Source organism: Phasianus colchicus, chromosome 2 (genome assembly GCF_987193195.1).
Source record: "Phasianus colchicus chromosome 2, bPhaCol1.hap1.1, whole genome shotgun sequence".
Taxonomy (NCBI): domain Eukaryota; kingdom Metazoa; phylum Chordata; class Aves; order Galliformes; family Phasianidae; genus Phasianus; species Phasianus colchicus.
In genome coordinates, this window is record NC_143437.1 from 77,155,128 (window position 1) to 77,179,754 (window position 24,627).

Below are 24,627 nucleotides of genomic sequence, written 5' to 3' on the forward strand. Positions count from 1 at the left end.
AGCACGGAAAAATGTATTAAAAGCTTTTCTGCCATGCTTTTAATACATCTTAGCGCATCTCTGGCATGCAGAAGCATGAGGAAAGCTTTAGAAGGAGATTTCTGAGGAAGAGTGAAAAGGGATAGTTCCATTTGGGCTTTTGTGAGAGAAAGCAACACACTTTCAGCTCTCCCTTGAAGCACAGCCCTCAGCAACGCTATAGCATCACTGAATATCCCCCCCTGGCTGGGATCCACCAGGTGGTGACCAACTCCTGGCTCCACATAGGGCTACTCAGGAGCTAAGCAAGAAATAGTTAATACCTCCACATTTATTAGTTATATTAGTTAATACCTTCATGTTTAAGCAAATAATGTCGAAACCAGAATCTTGAATAGAATCAGAATGGATTCCATGAAACATGTAACAGCAGGACAAGGGGAAGTGGTTTTAAGTTGAGGGAGGGGAGATTTAGGTTGGATGTCAGGGGGAAATTCTTTACAGAGAGAGTGGTGAGGTACTGGAACAGGCTGCCCAGAGAGGTTGTGGATGCCCCATCCCTGGAGGTGTTCAAGGCCAGATCGGATGGGGCCTTGGGCAGCCTGGTCTAGCATTAAATGGGGAGGTTGGTGGCCCTGCCTGTTGCAGGGGGTTGGAGATTCATGATCCTTGAGGTCCCTTCCAACCCTGGCCATTCTGTGATGTACACGTGGCACTGAGGGACATGATTTAGTGGGCACGGTGGACTGACAGTCGGACAACAGAAATCTTTTCTGTCCTTAGCGATTCTGTGATTCTACGATGCATCGCAGACATTGCCCAAACGCTCCCTTGAGCACTGCCGGGCCTGGCGCACAGCCGTTAGCAGCAGGCGGTGCTAAAGGAGCGCTGCCCTGCCGTGACCCCTCATGGCGGGATCGCTGAGCGCCGCAGCCCGCCCTCCTCCGCCGGGCCCGCCGGCGCTTCTCTCCCGCCGCCCAGCAGGGGGCGCAGCTCCGCACGTCACGTGAGGGCGCGGAGCCCGCCGCTCACACGCCGCCGTGTGCCGCAGCAGCGATGGCCGCTGGAGACGGCTCTCCCTCCCCTATCCTACTCACGCTCCCCCGTCACGTGTTTTCTACACGTAACTCAGGGGCGGGTCACGTGGTCTATCCCGGGGCGGTCAGCTTCGGCGGGAGCTACGGTGGCCGGGAGGGTTTCCTTGGCAACCGCGGCCACGCGCGAGCGAGCTGGAGGCCTGGGCCGGGGCCGGCGTTTGAACTCCGTCCCTCAGCACAACCTCGGGAGCGCCCGTCGGGCCGTGGAGCCGGAGGAGCAGACGTCCGAGCCCTCCCTTGGCAGCCGCGGATCCCAGCAAGGGGCGTTTCGTGTTCCGTCATTGCTAAGCCTCCTCTTTTAAGGGTATGACTGCAAAGGGTGATGGCTGTGTGTGTTCGTCTTTTTGGAAAGCGAGGATCTATTTTGTTAGCTTTTCGGGGAGAGCAGTTTTAAGGTAAATGTAGCTGCAGATGTACCAGAAGAATGAATTTATTTTTCTGGCCCGGCTGGAATTAAGTACTCCCCATTTGTTGAAGCAGTTGGGGTAGCCAGCCACTAAACTGCTAAAGCATCTCATGTCTGCAGCATCCTTCGATGGAAAGGTATAAAAGATTATGTGTGTCCTGAGAGGTAACATCCTTAATCTCCTCACTGTGTGTTCAGAGATGTTTCCAGATGCTTACATAAGGATACCTGCTTTAATTCGAAGCACGGGCAGTCTGCTCTAACTTGTCTTGCTCAAACCGTTGGGTGGTGTTTTTTCTTACCCCTCAGAGCCGAAGCTCTTCTGGGGATGGAGAAGGAATGAAAGCAGGAAGCAGTTCTCACAGTTGCCTGTCAAAGTAACTTTACCAGGTAGGTGACAACCCTGCGTGCTGAGGGGCTCGGTGCTGGGAGAAGTTTTGTTCCATTCTAAAACTATTTCTGCAGAAGTTGAGCTCTTTTTGGTTTGCGTAGCGCTTCGCAGCCTTGGAGGTGCTGAAGTAGTTTAATGCTGCCACGTATACACAGTTTAGAAGGGAGCTGTGAATGTTGAGCACTGCGATGCGCAGAAGCTTTGTGGCATGTTGGGTGTTGGGCATATTTTATACCTGAGAAATCAACAAAGACTTTTGACAAAGTGCTGTGGGCAAGTGCTATGGGCTTCCTGTGTCAGGGCACAACAAACTGAATACCATCTTCCAGTCTTGAGGACTTTATTTCTGAGTCCCAAGCATGGCAGAGATTATGAAACAAAACTTATAATGCCACTTGTTCCTAATTCCCAAAGAAAAGAAATTGTAAGAAGAAATTAAAAGCCCTTGAAAATGGGTAGGAATTATTACTGCAGTGTATTCTCGCTTGATCATTGATAAAACTCTTAATTGTGAGTAGTTAAAAGAGCTATTTTTGAAGAATAATGTAAAGGTGGTGAAGATACATTTTATTTATCCCTCAAAATTTAAATGCTGAATCTATTGTTTATGAAGCTAGTATTTTGTTTATAGAGAATGTGGGTAACTTGTGCGTTTCACTTGGGAGGGATGAAATTTGGCAAATTTCTGGAAGTGTTTCTGCTTATAGTTCTGTTAAAATAGCAAACTGCTTGGCTTCTTGTTATTTTAGAATGCTTTTAATTAACTCTCTTCTTATTTTAAATCTTAGTATTGAAAGACAGTTGTTTAGAAGGTAACATCCAGTTGCAGATTATGGCTCATCAGTGTTCAAAAGAAGAATTAGATGAGCAGTTTGAAGAGTTTCTGAAAGAGGTATGTTTCAGAACAAAGTCACATCTACTTTCCTCATTAAAACACAGAAGAAAAATTGGGTGTGGAAGAGTATGAGATAGAATGCATGGCTATGCTTCTATCATATCATGCACATAGCTGCCTAATGGGTGGCTTTTGGCAACATCGTAGTTAAACATAATTCATCCTAATTTAGATTGAAATCAAGGGAATGGTTTTGTAATTAAATATGAGCGTTTTGTCATTGCTAGGTTGAATCTTCAGAAAGAGCCCTTAGTTCTTGGTTTTGCTTCGTTTTGTGTGTCTGTGTTATTTTGTAGTGGAGGCTTCAAATTGATATTTATTTGACAACAGAGGTAATGAGATCAAAATACTTTTCTCTATGTAGTTGCAAGGTGTGTTTTAAGATGTCCTTATTTTTCTGAGTAATTCTGATCTCATTGCATTTAAAAATTCTTATTTCACTTGTAAGAAAATACGTTGTCAGGATTGGGAAATTTTTATTTGAACCTTTATATTGCTCATAGTGCTCTGAGTACAGCAAAAATCATGCAAATCTGTGGGTTATGACTTAAGCTCAGAATTATCAGACATGGACAAAATTTCATGACGTATATTTTTTTGTTGGATGTGGCTTTGTAATTTTAGTGATCTGATCAGGTACACAGTGCAGTAAGGTGTAGATGCCACATACGTAAGGCCTTTGCTGAATGAAATTACAGTATGTAAGCATAGCTAATGATTGCCATTATTGCAGACTACTCTTGAGATTTCTGTTATAAGTAATAAATGCTTGATTTTTTATTTTTTATTTTTTTGCAGAGGCTATGCCACAATTTAATTACTTAAGAAAATTGTAGGTAGTAGCTTCTATAAAAATAGCACTTTGTACTGTGCAGTAGAGCACTGTAATACAGTAACTGGATATAACTGCAATAACACTAGACTTCTTTTTCATTAATATTTTAGCTTTCCTACATAAGCTACTTTTTCTGCCTTGACTATGCCACTAGTGAGGTACTTTTCTAATTACAATATAAGTGTAACTTAATTTAGCAATACTAAATTGAGAGTATATATGTCATCTGAATATTAAGATTCACAAATAAAAATATATTTTGGCCTTTAATTTTACAATATGATTGATAGAACATTATTGAATTTACTGGAATTATTATTGTTTAAAAAAAAAAGGAAATTAGACTTTGGACATTCATCTAAAACGCTTTACTGTTGCTATGAAGTTGCTTTGAGGAAAAAAGATTTATTCTTTTATTTATTTTGCCCATTTCACAAAAGTCTGCATGTGATCACTCCTTGTATTTCATTCCTCATTTGATATGCTCTTCTTGCTCTTTAGTTATTGCTCAGATAGAGAATGTTTGAGTTAGGATAATTCAATACAGCTATTGTGATTTAATTTTTTTTCCCCTGAATGGCATCCAGCACTTAGGAAAAGCGTGTAATTTTTAGCAACTCATATCACAATGTATGTATTTTTTAGCATTTCAAACCAACACTGTTTATGAAATGTGTACTCTCATTCCAGTCATTACAAGTACGTATTGGTTTTTGTTTTATTCGCTATGTACAGACCCAAATAATGATGACATTATCTACACTGTTACTTTAGGTACCTGTATCTTCCACTGTATCCTTTTTCTTTTTTTAGTTTTTATTAAAAGTGGGCAGCCTTTTATTGTTAGAAAAATAAGAAACTGGTATGGTCTGTTATCTGGAATGTATGGCTGTGTAGGTGACATTTGTAGTTGAATATATTAAGTGGAGAGAAGAAGCAAAAACTGTTTCTTAGTAGTTGGTAGATTTGTTTAAGCAAATTTTTAGGGAAGAGAGGGAGCAGCGTGTTTTTTCCCTATTAAATAACTCTTGCTCTTAATGGGAATATTGTTTGAGAAGGATTTGAGATGAAAATACATGTTTAATATGAAAACAAAGTCAAAAGAAAGACTAGGTACATTAGGATGATGAAGGTCTAGTAGGAGGATTAAACTGAAAAAACCTTATGGTGTATGCACTGAATGTCAGAAACTAGCAGTGAGGAGGATTTTCTAGGCTTTTTTTCATTATACAAAGGGAAACAAAAATCTGTAACAGCAATTGTTGCGTGCAGAACCATCCCTTTAATGATTCCTCTGCCAGGTCACAGTTATTCCAAAGTACTTTCTAGAACAACGTGTTGTCATCCATAACTCTTCCTCCTTCAGTGTCTGTGTAGCTGTGATCCTTCCACTGCCCTCCACCAGCTTTAGTGTACTTACCCTACTGTCACTTTCATTTTCCTTATGTATCATCTGTCATTTTGATATAGCTGGTGAGTGTGCTGATTGTTGGCTGTGAAGTTTCCTTAAGATGTGCTATGCAAGTTCTTTCTCATGCACAGTGCTTCTATTATTTACTTTTTTTTGATAATAGAATCACAGAATGGCCGAATGGCCTGCATTGAAAAGGACCACAATGATCATCTAGTTTCAAGCCCCGTGCTATGTGCAGGATCACCAACCACCAGACCAGTCTGCCCAGAGCCACATCCAGCCTGGTCTTGAATGCCTCCAGGGATGGGGCATCCACAGCTTCCTTGGGCAACCTGTTCCAGTGTGTCACCACCCTCTGTGTGAAAAACTTCCTCCTAATATCTAACCTAAACCTCCCCTGTCTCAATTTACAACCGTTCCCCCTTGTCCTATCACTATCCACCCTTGTAAACAGTTACTAATGACACAAGCAAGGGGAAAAAAATAAACACCTATTATCTGCTTCTAGACTTCTAGGCTGGCTTTTATCCCACATAATGCATAGTAACAGCTGAGGTGGAAGCCTATCAAGGGAAGGGCTGTATTGCCTTACTTGGGAAATCTGTCAAATTATATTCAGAAGAGTAATATTTGACATTTAACCATGTGTGGAAAAAATGTTTTTATCAAATATATTAAGATACCATAATTTGGAGTAGACTTGAAACAAGGCTTTTTCATTAAATAGTTAGGACAACTGGTCTTGGGCTCTGGATCCAATTCTGCCTTTGCTTGTTTACTTTCTTAAGTTTCTTCTTGTCTGTAGGAAGTGGTAAGGTCCATTTTTTTTGCCCTACAGTTGTTCCAGGTCTTGTGACTGACTCATTCTGCTTTTAGTTTAGTTTAGGTTAAACAGCTGATTTCTTTTATTCTTCTGGTTGACTATTTTCCTGAAAGGCTGAGAGGCTCTTTTATAGGGGAGAGAAAATAAGGATTATCTGTGCCTCTTGCTGATTCTTGAAAATCCATTACTGGTCCGAAGATCTGATTATTATTTTTTTAGCTTTAATTTTCCTTTTGGAAAATAAACATGTAAGTTTCACTGTTAAGACTATAGGCATGTTGAAAAAAAACTCTAGCACGTTTGTGTCAGCTTTTCTTTTCCCAGCTGCTGCAGCTTTACTGTCTGCAGTTGACAAGATGGCTGGACACAGAAAGTTTCCAGAACTTGAGAGCAACAGCTGGGAGTTTCAGTTACTTTAGTTACAATACTCCAAGGATCACCAGCATCACTGAAGTTCTGACTGCAGACTAGACGATACTGTTAACTGTAAAAGAAACAGCAGGTGACAACAAAGCTTGCATCAAACACCTGTTGGAACTTGCAGCCAGCAAGAGGCAGCCAATCCTTTAGGGACAACAGCACTACTACTTATGTAGTGACTAGTATAAGGAAGTTGTCATTTATAGAATATTTATTAAAAATGTAAGACATTTTTGTTCTGTGTCACTGAGCCAACATAAAGAAATTGCAGTACATCCTGTTCTCCGGCAGTTTCATAATTTACAAAAATTCTGTTACATTACATTGCAAATCTTGGAGCACTAAGATTTTCTTTCTGAGGCTTGGTCAGGCATTTTGTTTCTTACAGTGAAACTGAAGATGTTTTTGGTCAGAGGCATTAGTCAGATCGTGATTGTTTATTTTTTTCTCTTTTTTTCTCTTACACGGTGTCTTTGGAGGATTGATATTTTATTTATTGATGTTCCTGTGAGGTGCATACACATTGAGCCCTTAGATACAGAGTAATTTTGCAGTAATGTTTTTTATACAACAGGAGTCACACAGTGATCTACAGAAGATTACTTTAATAAAATAACCTATTTCACTATAAGCATGTGCAGTCCCATTGCTTCTAGAATTGTTTGTGCTCTCACATTTTCTTATTTGTGACTATTAGAAAAGTAAAGCTTTTGAAATTTTGCCCTAAGATGCATTTCATATGTGAATTCTTTGTGGCTTTTGGTGACTTTGTTTACTGCGTTCTCTAAGACATTTTAAGACAATTGATTTTGAAAATGATGACTAAAAACCTAGGATGAAAATAAGCAGTGTGTCCCCTTAACCTTATGCTCACTGAATTTAAGCACTGTAACACAAAAGGCTGCAGTGTGCTAGAGTAATTATTTTAATCTTTGGTGCTGGTAGTGCAGATAGGAAGCAGGATTCTGCCAAGGAAGGGAAACACTGGAAGTATCAGGCTTCCTGTGTAGCCTAAGGTTTATTTTCTGCACAAATATATTTTATATTGGATCTCTGGATAGCTAACTGGGGTACTGCCATAGGCCACAGTGAGCTTTATTAAGGAAGAGGACCAGAGATTTTATTATTAATTTTCTTAAAGTTTTATCATGTCAGAAAAGTGTTGTTGTCTTATGAAGCATATTTTCTTCTTGTTTCTCTTTAGCAATTTAAATTTTTAGGATATTGTATTTTTTTTTTTTTTTCTCTTCACTGAAGTCAGCCATCATTTGGAATCAATATAGATAACTGAAAAATGTGTGCAGAAGCTTAATAGCAGTCGGTTTGGAATAGCTCTGGCATTTCTATTAATTTCCAGGAAGAGAAAGTATAAAGTGCATTTCTGGAATTCAATTTGCTGGGAGCTACGAAGTTGCTTGTGAAAGTTCACTTTTAGAATATTAATAATGCTCATGTAAAAAACCTGGCTAAGCAATGTGGGTTTTACTCTACTGTATCTTTCTTTTTCTTTTTTCCATACTTTTTATTTAATATTTAGGGATGTAGGCAGGGTTTTGCCTGCTTGTTGTACATTGAACTAACATATGAATACAGTTCATTGGAACCTACGCTCTACTAAGCAGTTAACTTTTAAATCTTGCAGATTCTGGCAGTGAGCTTATTGTATTAAATGCAGTATTGATACACATAAATATGATTATTGTCTTTTTACTTAATTTTTTAGGCATATGCAAAAAAGGCAGATAGTAGGGAGTAAAGACAGTCAACTAAACTCTGATGTTGAAGAACTGGGTGGCTGAAATACAATTAAGCAGTGAGAAAATGTAAAAATTGTCTTTAATCGTGTATGCAATTGACTCAGTCTCTTTCAGACGATTCACCTGGAAATTCAGAAAAGAAGTCCAGCGTTCTTGAGACATTGGGACAGCCCAGGAAAAAAGAAACAAAGCGAAAGGATGCAGTGCCGTGGTGGTTATGTGAGGAAGATTTGGATGATGGTGGTAAATAACGTAGTTCTGTAGTTTCTTGGCCACAGGGGGTCGGGCTAGTTCTTTCTTTTCACAATGGAGTTGTTACTTTGGAACACTATATTGCAAATGATAAAACTCAAATGTAATCACATCTTTCTTTTTAAAAGAGATCATATTCAAACTGTAAGAAAGCTTTTTGCTGTTTTTTTTTTTTTTCCTTGTAGCTTTCAAGTTACTGAAACTTGTAAAGAATAAATAGAGCATAGTAATTAGAAAATGTAGCTTAGGATTTCAACTGAAATATTTGTGGATTTCTTTTGTAACCGACCTGTTCCTCATAAAGACTGAAATAACAACAGCAGCTGTTTAAAACACAAATTGCTGTCAGTACTCAGCATTTCCCTTGCCATAAACCACAGCTTGAGGGGAAAAAAGGGCTGTGACAATGTGGCTGCTGGTTCAGTATTTACTTGATCGTGCAGTTATAGAAGAAAATACTGTTTGCTGTCTTCCTACCTCTAGGTTTCCATTCCATCACTGTTTTCCTCTTTGGTAATAAACTACATGAATACAGAGTTTCCACAGTGTGATTGCATCTTGTTATTGTAATAATTAGTGGCTTCTTATTTTCATGATTTGAATAACTTGCAACTGGAGCTTAACAGACCCAGAAATCATGTTTTCATATGATGAGGTTAAGGTATCGCTGGAAGTCTTCTAATTTTAAGTAGAGCTCTGTCCTGTTATCATTGCTGTAACTCAGAGTCAAATCTTAGTCAGAAATTGTGTCATCTAGGCATAGCTTTAATAGGTGTTATCTGGACTTTTAAGATATTGCTGAACAACTCCAATGGATATGAGAGAACTCCTGTTAGGCAGTGCAAGGGAGTTATGGTGGTTATGAGGTAGGATTTTTTTAGCGCTTTTCAAAGAAACTGAAGGTCAGAGTGTTCTTGCTGGCCGGAGTAGAAGTAAGAGGTTAGAATGACCTTATTTCTCTTCTTTTTATAAATGAAAATTTTTGGAGGTGTCTAGAAGTTAGCATTCTTCCATTTTTTTCTGAGATGCTTGAGGCAGCCCACAAAGCACTCCGATGTTTCTCTGGTTATTTCAATCAGAAATACTGGGATAGGTACTCTAAGGGCAGGGTAATTAGACATTTTGGAGGACAGTTCTTGCACGGTTTAAGTACAACTACAAAGTAGCATAAGTACTTACGTGATAATGTCAAGTTGTTCCTGTCCAAACCAACTCAATTTGTTTTAAACCACGGATATCTTAGAGGCCCTGTAATTTAACTAGAGGTACTAGAATGGAAACATGCCTGATCTGCAGTTTGTTAACATATAAAACATACAGTTCTGGTAAACTTTTTAAGGTTTCTTTAAAATAAGCTTCTCCTTCAACATGAAAATATTTAAAGAGAAATCTACTTAGTTTTCTAAATATGGAATCCATTTACCTGCAGAAGAAGCAGGCATGTTCATATTCATGTTTTTATTGAGGGGCTGGCTTATTTTTTCAGAGGGGGTCATAAGTAACCTGTGTATAATGGGTTTTGATTCAGATGTCCAACGTGTCTTGGCAGTTGAACTTAATAAAACTGAGATTACTTACGAATGTAAAGCAAATATGGTAGATCTCTGCACTGAAGTCTTCTCTGAACACTGTCTTTGCCAGCCTGATAGTTTTTATTTCGTCTGCACTTCTGTCCTCCTCGTGGGTATTGATATCTGCATTTGTGGATCGTGTACATTAAGCCATCTGCCACCTACTACTTCAGAATTTTAAAACAGTGAGGCCTTCAAGTTTTCCTTTTTGGTGCTCTGTTCTAAAAGAGAATATATCTCTGTGTCATGAAACATAGCTCCCAATTGTGTCATCTCATGGGGAAAGGGCTGTGTTTGTCACACCGGGCACTCACAAATAGTACCAGTTGCATTAACCTGTGATGGATTGTGAACTGCACAGCAGAGAAGTAGCCTGCACTATAAGAGATGCCATTTTGCTAGTTAAAGTTTGGCTGCAACAGAGTTCACTTTGCAGAGGTCATTTGGGAACCTTCACTATAAGCTCAGTTTTCCTCTGCAGTCATAAAAGTAGACAGCTTGTATGTGGCTAAAGTTGAGAGTGATGAATCCCATACATAAAGGGCTGATTTCTGTGTGTGTACACACTACAAGCTATTTTATGACTTTCATTTGTGTAGATAATTTTTGCAGAGGTTTAAAATGACAGATTGTGTTACTGTGAGGAATTCAGTGTGGATGGGCATCTAGAACAGCTTCTTTTTGTTTTTTCCTGTCTTTTTCAATTGCGTGCTTTTAATGCTTTGTCAGTTTTTTTTTCAGTCTAATATTCTTTAGCAGTTGGATGTTGTGCAGTATGTTGCTCAGGTATATGAATAGTGGATTAATTATTAGGCACAGCAGCATTGCAACATAAGTTACTGTGAGGGCTGAACTGAGATGATCTAGTTTTGTAGCTTTTTGTAGAGTTATTAAATGCGCTCTAAATACCAAAATAATTGTCCCACTGAAGCAATCATATTGCTGTGGTGATAACAAGTAAGGACATAGGCTGGATATAAATTCTGAATACTGTAAAATTGGCATTCTTCAAAACTTTTCAGATCCTTGTGTATTCTTGCAGGCTTGAACCTCCACATTGGTTTGCAGATAAGACTCTTATGTTACCTGACAGCCTGTTAATAAATATTATTCTCAAAGTGTTTTGTTATCTTGAATCAAATTTAAGTAAATGTATGAATCTCTCCTTCACCGCAGTGTGGCATTAGAAATACGTGAGCTAGCTCCAGATGAGTTCATGTTGTTGGGTTACGACATAGAGTGATATTGTGATATTAATAAGGTACAAAGCCTGGCTAACTAGCTTGAATGATGCACCAAGGTTGCCTCTATTTTGGGGTTTTCATTTTCTCCTACTCCCTGCTACTTTTTTTCTGCTACTTCAGTACCTATATTGTGCATTCTAGAAAGATGTAATACAAGTAATTGGAGGACTGAATATACTAATGCATTTATTTGTTATCTGGCTGATTTTTCCAAGGCATGTATTGCAGAAATGCTGGAAAATAAGTAGAAGTTTACATTAATCACCTGTTTTCACTTAGTTTTTGTAGTTTGATAGTAACCTGAGTAAACTACTTCTGTTCATTTAGCTAAGTGGAATAAAATACATTTTCAAATAACTCTGCTTATTATTCTAGACACGTTTGAAGTCTGTTGTTCAGCTCTAGGCTGAAATGTATAAATTATGATGCAGGATACTGTCTTTCATATTTGAGAAGTTAAAGACCTTCCTCTAGCTAATATAATGTCTATTTGCTTTTGTCATTTAAATGATAATGATAAATTGGATAATCAGAACTCCTGTCCTGTCTTAACACTTGCCTGTCTCTTCTTGCTGTTTGTCTCACACTTCAAGATTTCCAAACAAGGTTTGTTAAACTGAGAAATGAGAAGGAAAGAATGGAGAGCCAGGATGAAGTAGTGGAGAATAGTGAACAAAAGATTCCTCGTCCAGATTTCCAGTCTGGTATTTTATTAAATACGTTTTGTCCAGTTAATTTAATATCAGCCTTATATTTCTAGTGCTTTTCCCGTAGAAAATCCTTTGGCAGATAGTTTTTTTGGCCATAGTTTTTTCATGATAGCAAGCTGCCACTTAATTGATTTGTCATTTCCTGAATAAACCAGTAAGTGTCTGAAGTGTCTGTCTTTACTGTTGCTGCATCATACATCACTGTTGGTAGTGATGTAGGCAGACAGACAGTGTTGAATATAAGGAAATGAAGGAAAGTAACTGAGAGTCTTAACTAAGGTCGGTGTGGTTAATAAATAGAACATATCTTCTCTGTATTTCAGAAATATTAACATTCACTGTTCTGTTTGTTTAAGCTGAAAGACTCCAGTCTGCATAAGTATTATATGCACTTTCTATTGATAAAATTATTTTCTCCCTGCTGAGCAGTGGGTTGCTCTGTGCATGGTGCCCTGAAGTGGAAACAGTACAGTTGGTGTCTTAATGACAAATTCAATTTTTTTAATTTGCAGGATTATTTTAATTGATGTAATATCACATTCAACCTGTTAGGTTAAGTAACTATCTTTATGCTATCTGAGGAGAAACTCCAAAGAATAATTAAGAATTATAATTGTTGCTCCATGAAATGTGTAAAGTACAGTAGCAATTAGTGTGATGTATAAGGTTAAATGCAGCTTTGGTGTTGAATTCAAGAGGATTCAATAATATTTTGGAGAGCCATGACAAAGAAATATTTGGCACTTGGTCTTTAGATGATGTCTGTGACTGTGTAGCATATAGAACGTTTTCCTTATGTTACCTTTCTAGATTGTATGTCCTGTTTTCCTAAGCCTCCTTTGCACAAAATATGTATAAAGCATCTCGGTCTGGGAGATAAACACGAAAATTGACTCTATGCCTTGAATTAGGCTTAATATTTGAAATATGAGCCATAAAAGGAGTTTGGCACTTATTTCAAATTACTGTTTTGGAAGGCCTTGGGTTTTTTCATTGCTTCCAACAGACTACGTGCTGTCAGCCCTTCTGGTTTCTTAGTAGATACGAGAGAATATGAAGCTAGAGAAGTGATGCCTCATAGTGGACATCAGTCATAGGAATAAATAACCTAGGTGTTGTATCGGGAAGTGTTTCTCTATATTTCTTGTATTTTGATTTTTGTCTTGCATCTACCAGATGCTCACCAACTTCCTTTAGTCATCTTATCTGTTTCTGATTTGTGCTAGCTTCTGGTCAGAAAAACAGTGTGATCTTTGAGGCCCTTCCAACCCAGGCTATTCTACATGGTTCACATCTTCCCACAGTCCTGTTTCTAGATGACAGTAGAGACTTGGCTACATTCCCCAGGCAGCCCTCTGCTCTCTTTTGTGTCAGGATAACTGTACTAAGAGTTATTTCTGCTAACTCTGGAACTAAGAACTTTCTCTGGATTGTCCAGTTTATAAGCTTCCTCCCACCAAGTATACATTTGAAATTTTGGATAAGTCAGTCTAATACTACGCACCTAGCTAGTCTAAGATGTATGAAGTGTAGAGTGTGACTGTCATCTAAGTTTCATGAGAAAGCAGAGTTTTCAGCATTGGTATTGATATGTAAAAATTGATTACTGGTGATGTGAATGGAAGGCATTTGATTTTAGTGGCTAAGCAAGTTCTCTAATGGGTTTAAGCAGACAAGTGTAGTTTTTTTTTAACAGCCTGAGGTAAAGGGAGCAAGAATTGACATCTTATCTATCTAAGTTTTTTTGCTTTTCTTTTAACCGATCTAGATGCTTTCTTTTGAGATTTGTAGTACAAAACAGCTTGTGTTGTTGAAATAGTTGTGTTAATTTTTTTTGTTTTGAAGTTATGTACATATTGAGCTCCTAGAACAGTCTGTTTGAATGCAAAGTATGTATGGAAAAAGAACTAATTAGCAATTTGTTATTTTTTTGCTTACTTTATTTAAAGAGTAGAATATACTTGTAGTTTCAGAATTGATAAGTACTAACCTTTTAATTTTTATATAGATACAAAATTGTAGATAATTCAATCTACAAAAAACTGAGTTGTATGACTTTTTCAGAAGAAGCAATTTGAATTCTCACACTTTATTTTTCTGTATTCCTTGTCCATTGTGCATTAAAACTCCTAAATGTTTGTGTACGCTTAAAAGTAGTTGCCCCTAAACCTTCTTCCAGTGTGTCTCGGAGCAAGGCTTTGTCTAAATTCAAAATGCTGGAAAAATTTCATAAGAACAAGAAAGATGCGTATTTAAACAAAGAAGAAGGAAGCCTCACTTCTGATGGTTCTGGAAGTCCTAAGGGTAACAAATTTATTGCGTTTTATGTGATATTAAAAAGTTAAAAATGCTCAATTCTGTAAGTCTTGCTCAGCTTAAGAATTAAAAGTTAGATTTTAAATGGACATTTATTGTTATATGTAGGTTTGTGTGCTTGGTATTTATGTTCTTACATTTTTCTTTGCAAATGTAATAGAAACAAGTGCAACTTGTAATAGAAACTAAGTGCAACTTAGGTTCTTATTTTAATTGATTCTAGGGAGTAGGAATTTAAAGAATACCACATATTATGAGTGTGACTAAATAGTGCAAGAATTGAGAGCATAAGTATATGGGTAGTGATATTAAACTGCTGCTCCAAAGTGTGATCTTTCACAAAGGTTAACAAATACAAACAGCCCAAAATGGCTGTGAAAAAAGAGACTTGAAAATCCAACCAAGCTGATATTTTTTCCAAGTTTAGTAGGTTTCTCAGAGTTCCAATTGCGTAAGGTAGTAAAAGATGTGCTTCTCTTCAGTAGCAACAGTAGAATGTATCCCCATGTAATATGGTCCACATGTCTGGGAGTTGGGAGTTGGCTGAGTTACAGAATTCAGTGGCTGCGAAACAGTATTTCATTTTCAGATTACGGTGGCCAATGCTTTTCCACCAAAAAGTTGTGATCTAGTTTGAACTAGAAAAAATACTTCAATGTAGTAGCTTACAGAAAACCACGAAAACTTAAAAAAGTGGTGCAAGTCTGTTGGTTCACTGAGTTTAAGACAGCTAAAATAAAACCAAGGAAAATGCTTTTCTTTAAGATTTTGTTTCATTGAAAGTTATTTTTGACTGTGTAATTGAAGAATGTTCCTGTCTCTCTTCATGTAAGTCTTACATAGAAGAGCTGTGACAGCTTATCTTTGCCTCTGCTAACGTACTCTCATTGAAAAATAGGGTCTTGGAGATCTGGTGAGATTGCAGCTAATGTGAAGCTGTGTAAAACAACTTGTGAGCTGCCTGAAAACAGACTCCTATTTGCTTGATAACTAGAATAAAGAATAACTAGAATAAAACCTATGCAATCTACCAATGGTAGGTTCACAGACTCTGTTTAGTCTCCATAAACATTCAGAAAATGTTAATGAGTCTCAGCAGGTACTGTTTTATCCACACAGAGGAATTCAGTGATGCACCTTTGCTACATCTGCACTTCCATGCTAGACACGGTTTTATGAGACTGCCCCTCTGCTGCCATCTATCAGACAGCAACAAAATGTAGCAGAGTATTAGTGGGATGGTTCAGCCTCACTGCCATACCACCAACATCCACCTCTGTCTTCATGGGCCAACATCATAAAATAGGAGGTATAACTTTCAGAGCAGCCCTTGTACTTTAAATTACTGCATCTGGCTATCAGAGATGGACCGTCTGTGCTTTGATCTTCAATTTTGAATTTTCCATTTTATCATCTTCAGTGTAGTTGCAAAATGTCTTTCATTTAGATGAATATGGCATTTCTCTGAATAACTTAGTTGTACAAGGGCAGAGTGATTAACTTAGAACTGAAGCACTTGATCAGCACATGGAAGACTTGTATAGTGGTCTTGATCTGAAGTTCTTGATGTATGCATCTCCTTTTTTATTTTGCTGACTGGAGATTCATGTTGGAAAAGACAGATATGGTTTCTGCTCCTTTCTGTGAGAGCTGTGAAGTCATCTCATATGTCATTGAATAAAATACATGAGCAGCTTTTCTTCCTACATCCTAAAAGAATCTCTTTAAGAATTTAAGCCTATAAGTGTGTGTTTTAGGGTCAAGCAGAAGAAACTTGATATGGCTTATTTAACTAGTAATTTACTGCAATAGCATTTAGTTTTCTGTAAATAACTAGATACTCCTAAACCTCCTGTGAAGAAAGGTTGAGGGAACTAGGCTTATTTAGCTTAGAGAAGAGAAGGCTCTGGGGAGACCTTGTTGTAGCCTTCCAGTACTTGAAGGGAGCATATAAACAGGAGGGGAACAGCTGTTTACAAGGGTGGATAGTGATAGGATAAGGGGGAATGGTTTAAACTGAGACAGGGGAGGTTTAGGGTAGATATTAGGAGGAAGTTTTTTACCCAGAGGGTGGTGACACACTGGAACAGGTTGCCCAAGGAGGTTGTGGATGCCCCATCCCTGGAGGCATTCAAGGCCAGGCTGGATGTGGCTCTGGGCAGCCTGGTCTGGTGGTTGGCGACCCTGCACATAGCAGGGGGGTTGAAACTAGATGATCATTGTGGTCTTTTTCAACCCAGACCATTCTATGATTCTATGAAATACGTCAGCATTCTGTTTGAAAGCAGAATTTTCATGTAAGCTAATAATAGTGGTGCTGAAGCCTCTCAGAAGTGAAATTACAGTAAGGAGAGCAACTGCATGTTGCAGTTGCAAAAGCATACAGAATGAACGAACTGTGTATTCATCAGTGAACTCTAAAAAAGTGTTTGGTTTTTTTTTCCAGATCATTTGATTTGCAACAAACCTATCTGCTAAAGCAATGGCTGCAACTTTTCAAAGTCTGATGCTTTTTCTGGGATAGTAGATGAAAGAAAATTAATAGACTTTTAGCAGAGCAATGTTAGCTTCTTGGTTTTCTTACCAAATAAAATTAGCAATTCTCCATGAGTACTGTTAATCAGTTTTTACAGTTGTTGCATTTATCCCATGTATACAATAGACTGATAAACTCTAAATGAGGTTTATGTATAGTAGAAACTGAAGCTAGATGAACAGGATCTGTGAGAGTGCATCTTTGTAGCAGTAACAAGATCCCAAATAAAAATAAAAATAAAAAAAGCAGTTCTGGAAGATGACTGAAGTGTCCTACAAACAGCTTTTAGAGGATAGTCAGAAACTTTGCAACTCTTCTTCTAGAAATCCTTGAAGCCAGCGAAAGCATTGTCAAGAAGGCTTTGCAGCTTACGGGGGAGACTGATGAGAATATGCATCCAGAAAAGATGCAGCTTCAGAAGAGTAATGGAGTCGCTTTCTCATTAAGTAGAGACAGCCTGGAAACAAATGGTGAGGACTGAGGGTGCAACTGTTTCATGTTAGTTAGGTCTAAATCTAAGTTATAATTACTAACAATTTCCTCTATTTTATTGCAAGTTGGGATCCTTCACTTTTCTCTGCAGCATCTTATGAAGACTCCTTAAACTAGTTTGTGATAATTTGATACTGGTAAACTTTTATGAGTCTGTAGTTAATTGTTATTATTCTGTGTTTTCACATTTAGATTCCTTTGTAGCCTCTGTTCCTAATCAAAGTAATACAGGAGTTGGATTGGATACCTTGGAAGAACAAGAGGAAAAAGAGATCTTTTTTGCTAAACTTGAACAAGAAGCTTCCTCACCTATTGATTATTCAAGATTAAATAAAGAGCTGAATTCCAGCGATTCTGTAATGTTAGCACCATTTGTACGGTAATTTGGAGAGAAGAAAAGGTGTAGACTGTGTTGTGGGTGTATGTGACTTGGGTATCTGAGTACGATGACCACTGAGATTTTGTGGGACAAGATCCTGTATGAGTTTCTTTGGGTAGTGGTTTTCGTTTTTGAATACAAGGATAGAAGTGATCTTAATAAATAATAGGAAGAAGTAAGGCATGGCTGGCATGGCTTGGAGATGGATGAAGGTATACATCTTCAGTACAGCTCAATAGTTACAAGTTCATTTAACCTTTGTAGTAGTAAAGTGTAACTGAATGACGACTTAAGAACTCCAGCAGTTGGAAAATCAGAGTTCTGGAAAGGGGAAAGAAAGGAGAATGATGTCAGAGGTAATGAAGAGAGGAAGTAATTTTTAAAGGGTTGGATTGAGAATTTGAAATACGGAGTGTTGTAAAAATATAAATATTTATTTTTAACAACTGCTGACACTTAGCTTTCTTACCTGTAGTTTAATCTGATGGACAAATTCAAGTTTCTGATACTTCTTAGAATTAGCAATACCAGTAAAGTTTTATAAGTTTTAAATATGCATATATACTTGTTCTCCAAGAGGAGACGGTAAAAATTTTATTTTGTTTCTTAGAAATGAAAGAAGTGAGAAAGAAGTGGAATCCACACCTGAGGAGAAATGTGGTAATGGTTTCTAAGCTGTTCACTTGAAAAATCTTGCTTTTTTAAAAATTTTATTATTATCTTTTTTATTTTGTATGCTATTAATTACGAGAGTTTCATTAAACAATAGCAGCAATGTAATCTGTGAATTGGACTGCAATTCAAACATGAACTCTTCATAGCAGGACATCAGAGGAAAGCACACTCTTCATATTATATACATATATATATATAGTGGGATATAATTTAAAGGTCTGGAAAGGGGAGATGGTACTACAGGCTTTTAGCTTGTTTTGTTCTCAGTGTTGCCTTGTCTTACTAAGCAGAAAACAGCTTAGCACTTGCTAGGTTTCAGATTCACAGGATAGGCCAGCATCTTCTGTGAACCTTTTGCAGGGTTTTATGTAAGCCAGCTGGCTTCTGTTTCACTATCTCCCTGCTGCTGTGGGTAAAGCTTAGGTTGATATGAAAGTTAATGTTAATTTTCATATTAATGATCTAAATTTATCTAGTTTTTGCATCAGCTTTACACAGTATGTCTGTGCAGCTGGTGTGCAGATAGGTGAATTTCGGGGTTTACTTTTGACTTTTTAAAAAATATTTTTTTTTATTTTTGAAATGGATTTTAATATATTATGAACAATGCCAGAAAGAGAAATAGGAAAAAAGAATCCATCAAAGATTTACAAAATCCCTTGGTCTGCTTTTGAAATAGCTCTTAGTCTTTGAGGTACTCCAGTGTTTTAGCTGTCATCTTCCATATTTTGTTCACATCTGAGTTTGATCTAATTTAGAGATTCTGATAGAGCTCGCATTTCCCAAATATTAGGAGAGTTTATTTGTAAATCTTAGGAAATCTTTTCTCCTTGAAAGCTTGATTTCTCTGTGGATCTCAAGGAGTCATGGTAGTTACAGCAGAAATGCTATGGCAACTTTGTAGCTTTGCATCATTTCACCCCAAAGTAGGAGAGTATGGTTTGTTTTGTGTTGTTCTTTTTTTTTTTTTTTTTAAAGGGTCAATTCAGGTAGGGCACAAGGAGATGGAGGGGAAGTATATCTGCTCATAAGGCAAACATCAATTTAATTTGGAGATGTTACATGTGACTTTTTTTTTGTAAATTTTGCACCATGGACAGTATCAAAACTTCTGTTTCTCAAAAAGAGTAATAGTAGTAGTAGATGTTCTTAGCCTAGGGATTGGGGAAGAGAAATAGCTTTCCCCATACTGCTTTATTTTCCCTGGTTATTTCATCTGTTTGATGTTTATTTTACTCTTCAGGCAGCTACAGTGAAGATTTTGAAGAAGAAACAGATGCTAATCCTGCCTTTAAAACTGAAGAAAGTCAGGTAAATCAAAATATGTCAAGAGTTTAAGTGCCCAAGAAAAGTATAACATAGCAAATGTTTATATTAATTCATGAATCATAAAACTTATGCAATATTAATATACTGAACTCATACTGTGTGTGCTGTCCAAAAGAATATTATGGTCAGGGGTCTATATTGTTTTATTAAGGATATACACTTTTGTATGACGTGTCACTATAAGCATTAGTTTCCTCAGAATTGCCTGCTTACTGCTCCTTTGAATTAAGAACTGTATTGAGAGTCCAGAAATAATAAGCTCTGGCTGGAGCCTCAGGATGACTATTGATGAATCTGTCTCTTGGAGCTATTAGAGTGGTGTACACCAGCAGATGACACAGACCCCTCAGATCTGTGTGGAAAAGCAGTTTGGACAAAGAATACAAAATCTACAGTAATTGAAGTGAGCCAGGAAGGTGTAAAAAAATACTGTTTCATTTCTGCAGAGTAGCATTTAGTTCCCAGTCACTTGTAAGAGGGTTTTTAGAGTACAGGATGCTGAGAGAGGAGAGCTTTAGGAAAGTGCACATTCTTGAAGCACCAAGAGCTGCTTCAGTTCTTAGATTTAGGACCAGCTTTTGAAGTTTGTCTGGATTTTTTTTTTCCCTGAAATTCAAAAAATACTATTGTTTTGTTTGTTTATTTTTCATAGGAACCAAATGCTGGCATGCTGGCTAAAGGTAAAATATAATCTTCAATTGGTACAAGAATATTAAATGTACCTTTCTAATACTTTTTCATCTGAACTTATTATTTTGATGCTTAAAACCTAATATTATTGTGTTCTGCTAAAAATCTGTTGGACCAAAATGGTTAAAAATAAATCTATTAGCACTTCAAAGTGATAACCTATGTAAGTTTTATTTTTCTAGTTAGTACTCTTCATGTTTGTATTCAGAGTTATAGAATTAATGGCTATATATTGTAGTTATCTATATGGCATATTTTTTGCCCACTTAGAGCATTAAGATAATGTTCTATTGTGTAGATGGACTATAAATAAGAAAATTGTTTTCTTTAACTCTTATCCTCTTGGTTTTAGTTGTACTACTTGATTCACAAGATTCAACTACAGAACTTCAGAAAGCTGCTGAAACATCAGGTGTAGCTCTAAGTGAACATGATCTGCCTCAAGAAGTTAGTGGAATTGAAATGAATGAAGCAGGTAAAGGCTGTTTTTGAAAAAACAAAACAAACAAAAAAATTTCCTTAGTATCTTCATTTGTTTTTAGGTTGTCAGTCATCATGAAGCCCTTGGCTTTTGTTAACTAATTTTGAGAGGAGGAAGAACTGTTTCAGTAAAAAAATCTGCCTTTTTAGCAGAAACACACCTTTTGACCCTTGATTACTGGAAAATTGCTTTCTGCATTGCAGTCTGATTTAAATATAATCTCCTTCAGTTCACTATAGCTAAAATTTTACTTTGTCAGTGTTTAACATAGCTGTAAAATAAACAGTATACTGAGATTGTACCCAAAGAGATATCCAAAGCATGACATTGTGATAGGATCTATAAAAATAGTCGTTTTATATACCCTATCAATTTTAGAGGGAAAAAAAATACTGGGGGCTGGGGCAGGAAAGGCATGCAAACTACAGATAAGGCTATTTGGCATTAATAGTCAATAACATCAAGTACTAATTAACTGGATATTTTTTTATTTTTATAGTAGAAAAGATTTTTTCTTTTCCCAAAATGGAAAGCACTGTTCTCACTTAATAGTCCAAGCCAATTACTGGAACAGATTGTGGTGTTTATTTCCCAATCAGAAAGCCCAATAGTATCTGTTATGAGACTGCATTTTCCACAGGCACTTTGCATGGACAAACTACCAGTGACACTGAAGCTTTACACCGTGCTTATCATCACATTAATCAGTCTTTGGGAGACACTGATGAGCAAAAAATACATGATTCTTCAATGGCCATTTCAAAATGCTTAGTGCAAGTTACTTCACAAAATCATGATCTCTATTCAAAAAACACATCAACTACTGAGTCAGGTAAATACCTCAATGGAAAGCTTATTTTTTGCAAAATGTAAAATAAGTGAGCTATTAATATCTTTAATACTTAAATTTATGAAACATTTTTAAATGTCCTTTTTACAAATGCATTTTCTAAACTGTTAAAATGATTTTGTTATTTTGAATTAATTAGATTTACCTACTGTGGAAGAATTTATGAGACCTATTAAAGGAGATCCCTATAATGCCAGATGTTTTGATTTGGAACCTGAAAGGTATTTATTTCAGACTTTTATTAACTTAAGTTCATTAACTTTAGTGGAATAAACAGCTTACAAAATAACTTGCCTGTTTTTTTCCCCAAGTTAAAGAGACTGAAATTTCATTATGCTTTGCACTGGCATTATGATGTTTCACAATGAACTGCAAAATGAATATATAGTTAATTGGTTATGGAGATGTCCACATTTTATTTAGGCAATAAGAAGTAATGTTTGTCAAGTCATTTTGGATGAGTCTTTCTCAGTCTTGGCAACTGTTACAAATAAGATCTTGGCTTTTAAGGGCCTCTATTCATCAGCCTCTTTCCCTCTGTGTGGGTTTCAGCCCACATCCTATCCTAATTCTCCAACTTCTACAGTCTGGGAAAAGATCACATCATTTTATCTTGCTTACTCTACTAACCTGTGTTCCATAATTTCTTTTGCTTTACACCGGCTTGTGTTCAGCAAATAACGTAGAGGTCTTGGAGCTGTCAAAAACAGATTTTGCTTAGCAGATTGGTTCTGGGAACTTAACAAGCAAGTGTACTCTGCAGGAATTACACAGAATCACAGAATCACAGAATTGCCAGGGTTGGAAGGGACCTCAAGGATCATGAATCTCCAACCCCCCTGCCACATGCAGGGCCACCACCATTCCACCTAATGCTAGACCAGACTGCCCAGGGCCCCATCCAATCTGGCTTTGAACACCTCCAGGGACGGGGCATCCACAACCTCCCTGGGCAGCCTGTTCCAGTACCTCACCACTCTCTCCGTAAAGAATTTCCCCCTGACATCCAACCTATATCTCCCTTCCCTCAGCTTAAAACCATTTCCCCTTGTCCTGCTGTCACTCACCCTTTCAAAGAGTTGATTCCCCTCCTCTTTGTAGGCTCCCTTTATGTACTGAAAGGCTGCAATGAGGTCACCCCGCAGCCTTCTTTTCTCCAGGCTGAACAAGCCCAGCTCCCTCAGCCTGTCCTCATAGGGGAGGTGCTCCAGTCCCCTGATCATCTTTGTGGCCCTCCTCTGGACCCTCTCCAACAGCTCCCTGTCTTTCTTGTACTGGGGGCTCCAGACCTGGACGCAGTATTCCAGATGGGGCCTCACAAGAGCAGAGTAGAGGGGAACAATCACCTCTCTGTCCCTGCTGGCCACCCCTCTTCTGATGGAGCCCAGGATCCCATTTGCCTTCCGAGCCGCAAGGGCACACTGCTGGCTCATGTTAAGTTTTTCGTCTACCAAGACCCCCAGGTCCTTCTCCACAGGGCTGCTCTCAAGGACCTCTCCTTCCAGTCTGTAGGGATGCCTGGGATTCCTCCGGCCCAAGTGCAAAACTCTGCACTTTGCAGTGTTGAACCTCATCAGGTTCACCCGGGCCCACCTTTCTAGCCTCTCGAGGTCCCTCTGAATGGCATCATTACAGTTCATTGTTTTACTAGCACTGACTGCATGCTTGCAGGTGTTTATCTTACAGCCCAATCTGGTGCCTCTGCAAAAACAGTTACTGCTGGGAAATGTCTCTTGTTGAACAAGAGACAGTCTTCTCACAGTATGAATCTTCAGCCTAGTCTTTTTTGTTTTTATAAATAAATCTGCATGGTTGTTCTTAAGAAGAGCCTAGTGATTCTTTCAAGTTTGAGTCTTTACAGATGCTACCTAAAGGGAAAATGGCCTGCTTTTTCCAGAGTGGCAGAAAGGCAAAAATCTTATATATAAATGACCATATTCCTTTCTCTTGTAGTCCTGTGAAGGTGATAGGCAGCATGGTAAATGAACTTGTCAATCACTTACCCTATAAAGAGCACCAAAATAATTCAGTCTGGGAGACAAACTTACTTGAAAAATGTAACAGAGAAGACAGCATCTTTCCACAGACAGCTGCAAATGAAGATAGCTTTCAGAGAATGACTGAGAAAGAAATTCAGACTAGTGAAGTACAACCTGATGTGCTAAGTGAAGAGATAATACAAGACTGTCTGCTTTCACAAGGCAGCAAAACTGAACAGGTAACAAAAAAATCTGTTTGATATAATTTATGTGAGAATACATTCAAAATGTATAAAATTTTAGGTGGCCTGTTATTTGGTTATGCACTGATATTTAGGAAGTAAGAGTGTTGTTGTTTTTCTTGAAATTTTCATGTTGCTATTTTTAGAGGTATCCACATACAGTGGAATTTGGGATCATCACAACATGAATAATTCAGCCTTAAAGCTGCAAAGCTGCTGCAGTTACATCCCCAGCTCAAGCTAGTTCTGAATATGAGCATGTCTTCTTACTGAAGGGAACACACACAAAGCTCAGAACTGAGATCATATCTACAGAATGGGTGGTTGGAAATACAATTCAATAAGAGCATAGATTAGACTGATCAAATGTAGGCTTTTAGTCAGATTAACATGCTGGCCAGCAACCCTGGCTAGTTTCTCTAATCTTGTTTTCTGTCTATTTTCTACACTTATTTTTACCTAATCCATATTATTTGTCACCTTTACTTAATTTGCAGTACAGGATTTTCACAATCTCCAAATTCTCTTCTCCCTGCATCCCTTAAATTAAGCCCATACTCCTTTAGGCAGTCACCCCTTCAGCCTGCAAGGCATTGACAAGGAGCTTTGTTTGGTTGGTTCATCCTAGTGGATTTTCTACCAATGCCAACAGGCTAACCTTTCTCACTTGCTGGTCTTAGGAGTCATACAGTTAGTTTTTAAATGATGAAGTTTTGGAGGGTTCCTCTGCCTGCTGCTCTTTCTCTCTTTATTGCTGAGTTTCTGTGTTCGCTGTGATTTAATTTTCAGTCAAATAACCTGAAAAATTACCTGTTTTGGTAAGCTAGAGATCCTGTAATAAAATGCAACTTCACAGAACAATCC

General features: G+C 37.8%; 1 protein-coding gene across 10 annotated transcripts in view; it reads left to right on the top strand.

Moving 5' to 3' along the window:
• Positions 1–1,036: 1,036 nt before the first annotated feature.
• CEP162 (centrosomal protein 162) overlaps positions 1,037–24,627 on the top strand; it is a 45,727-nt gene continuing 22,136 nt past the window's right edge. The window contains exons 1-14 of one of the 10 annotated variants that reach the window (XM_090136058.1): positions 1,037–1,380; positions 1,792–1,872; positions 2,662–2,765; positions 8,122–8,260; positions 11,678–11,788; positions 16,970–17,116; positions 17,331–17,517; positions 18,128–18,177; positions 19,436–19,503; positions 20,174–20,201; positions 20,564–20,686; positions 21,333–21,524; positions 21,682–21,763; positions 23,496–23,760. In XM_090136058.1, coding sequence (XP_089992184.1) covers positions 2,706–2,765; positions 8,122–8,260; positions 11,678–11,788; positions 16,970–17,116; positions 17,331–17,517; positions 18,128–18,177; positions 19,436–19,503; positions 20,174–20,201; positions 20,564–20,686; positions 21,333–21,524; positions 21,682–21,763; positions 23,496–23,760 — 1,452 coding nt within the window. In that variant the 5' untranslated portion in view covers positions 1,037–1,380; positions 1,792–1,872; positions 2,662–2,705. Of the gene's footprint in view, positions 1,381–1,791; positions 1,873–2,661; positions 2,766–8,121; positions 8,261–11,677; positions 11,789–13,821; positions 14,099–16,969; positions 17,117–17,330; positions 17,518–18,127; positions 18,178–19,435; positions 19,504–20,173; positions 20,202–20,563; positions 20,687–21,332; positions 21,525–21,681; positions 21,764–23,495; positions 23,761–24,627 lie in introns of those variants that run through there. The other 9 variants (XM_031610782.2, XM_090136055.1, XM_090136050.1 and 6 more) reach the window with 9 other exon arrangements.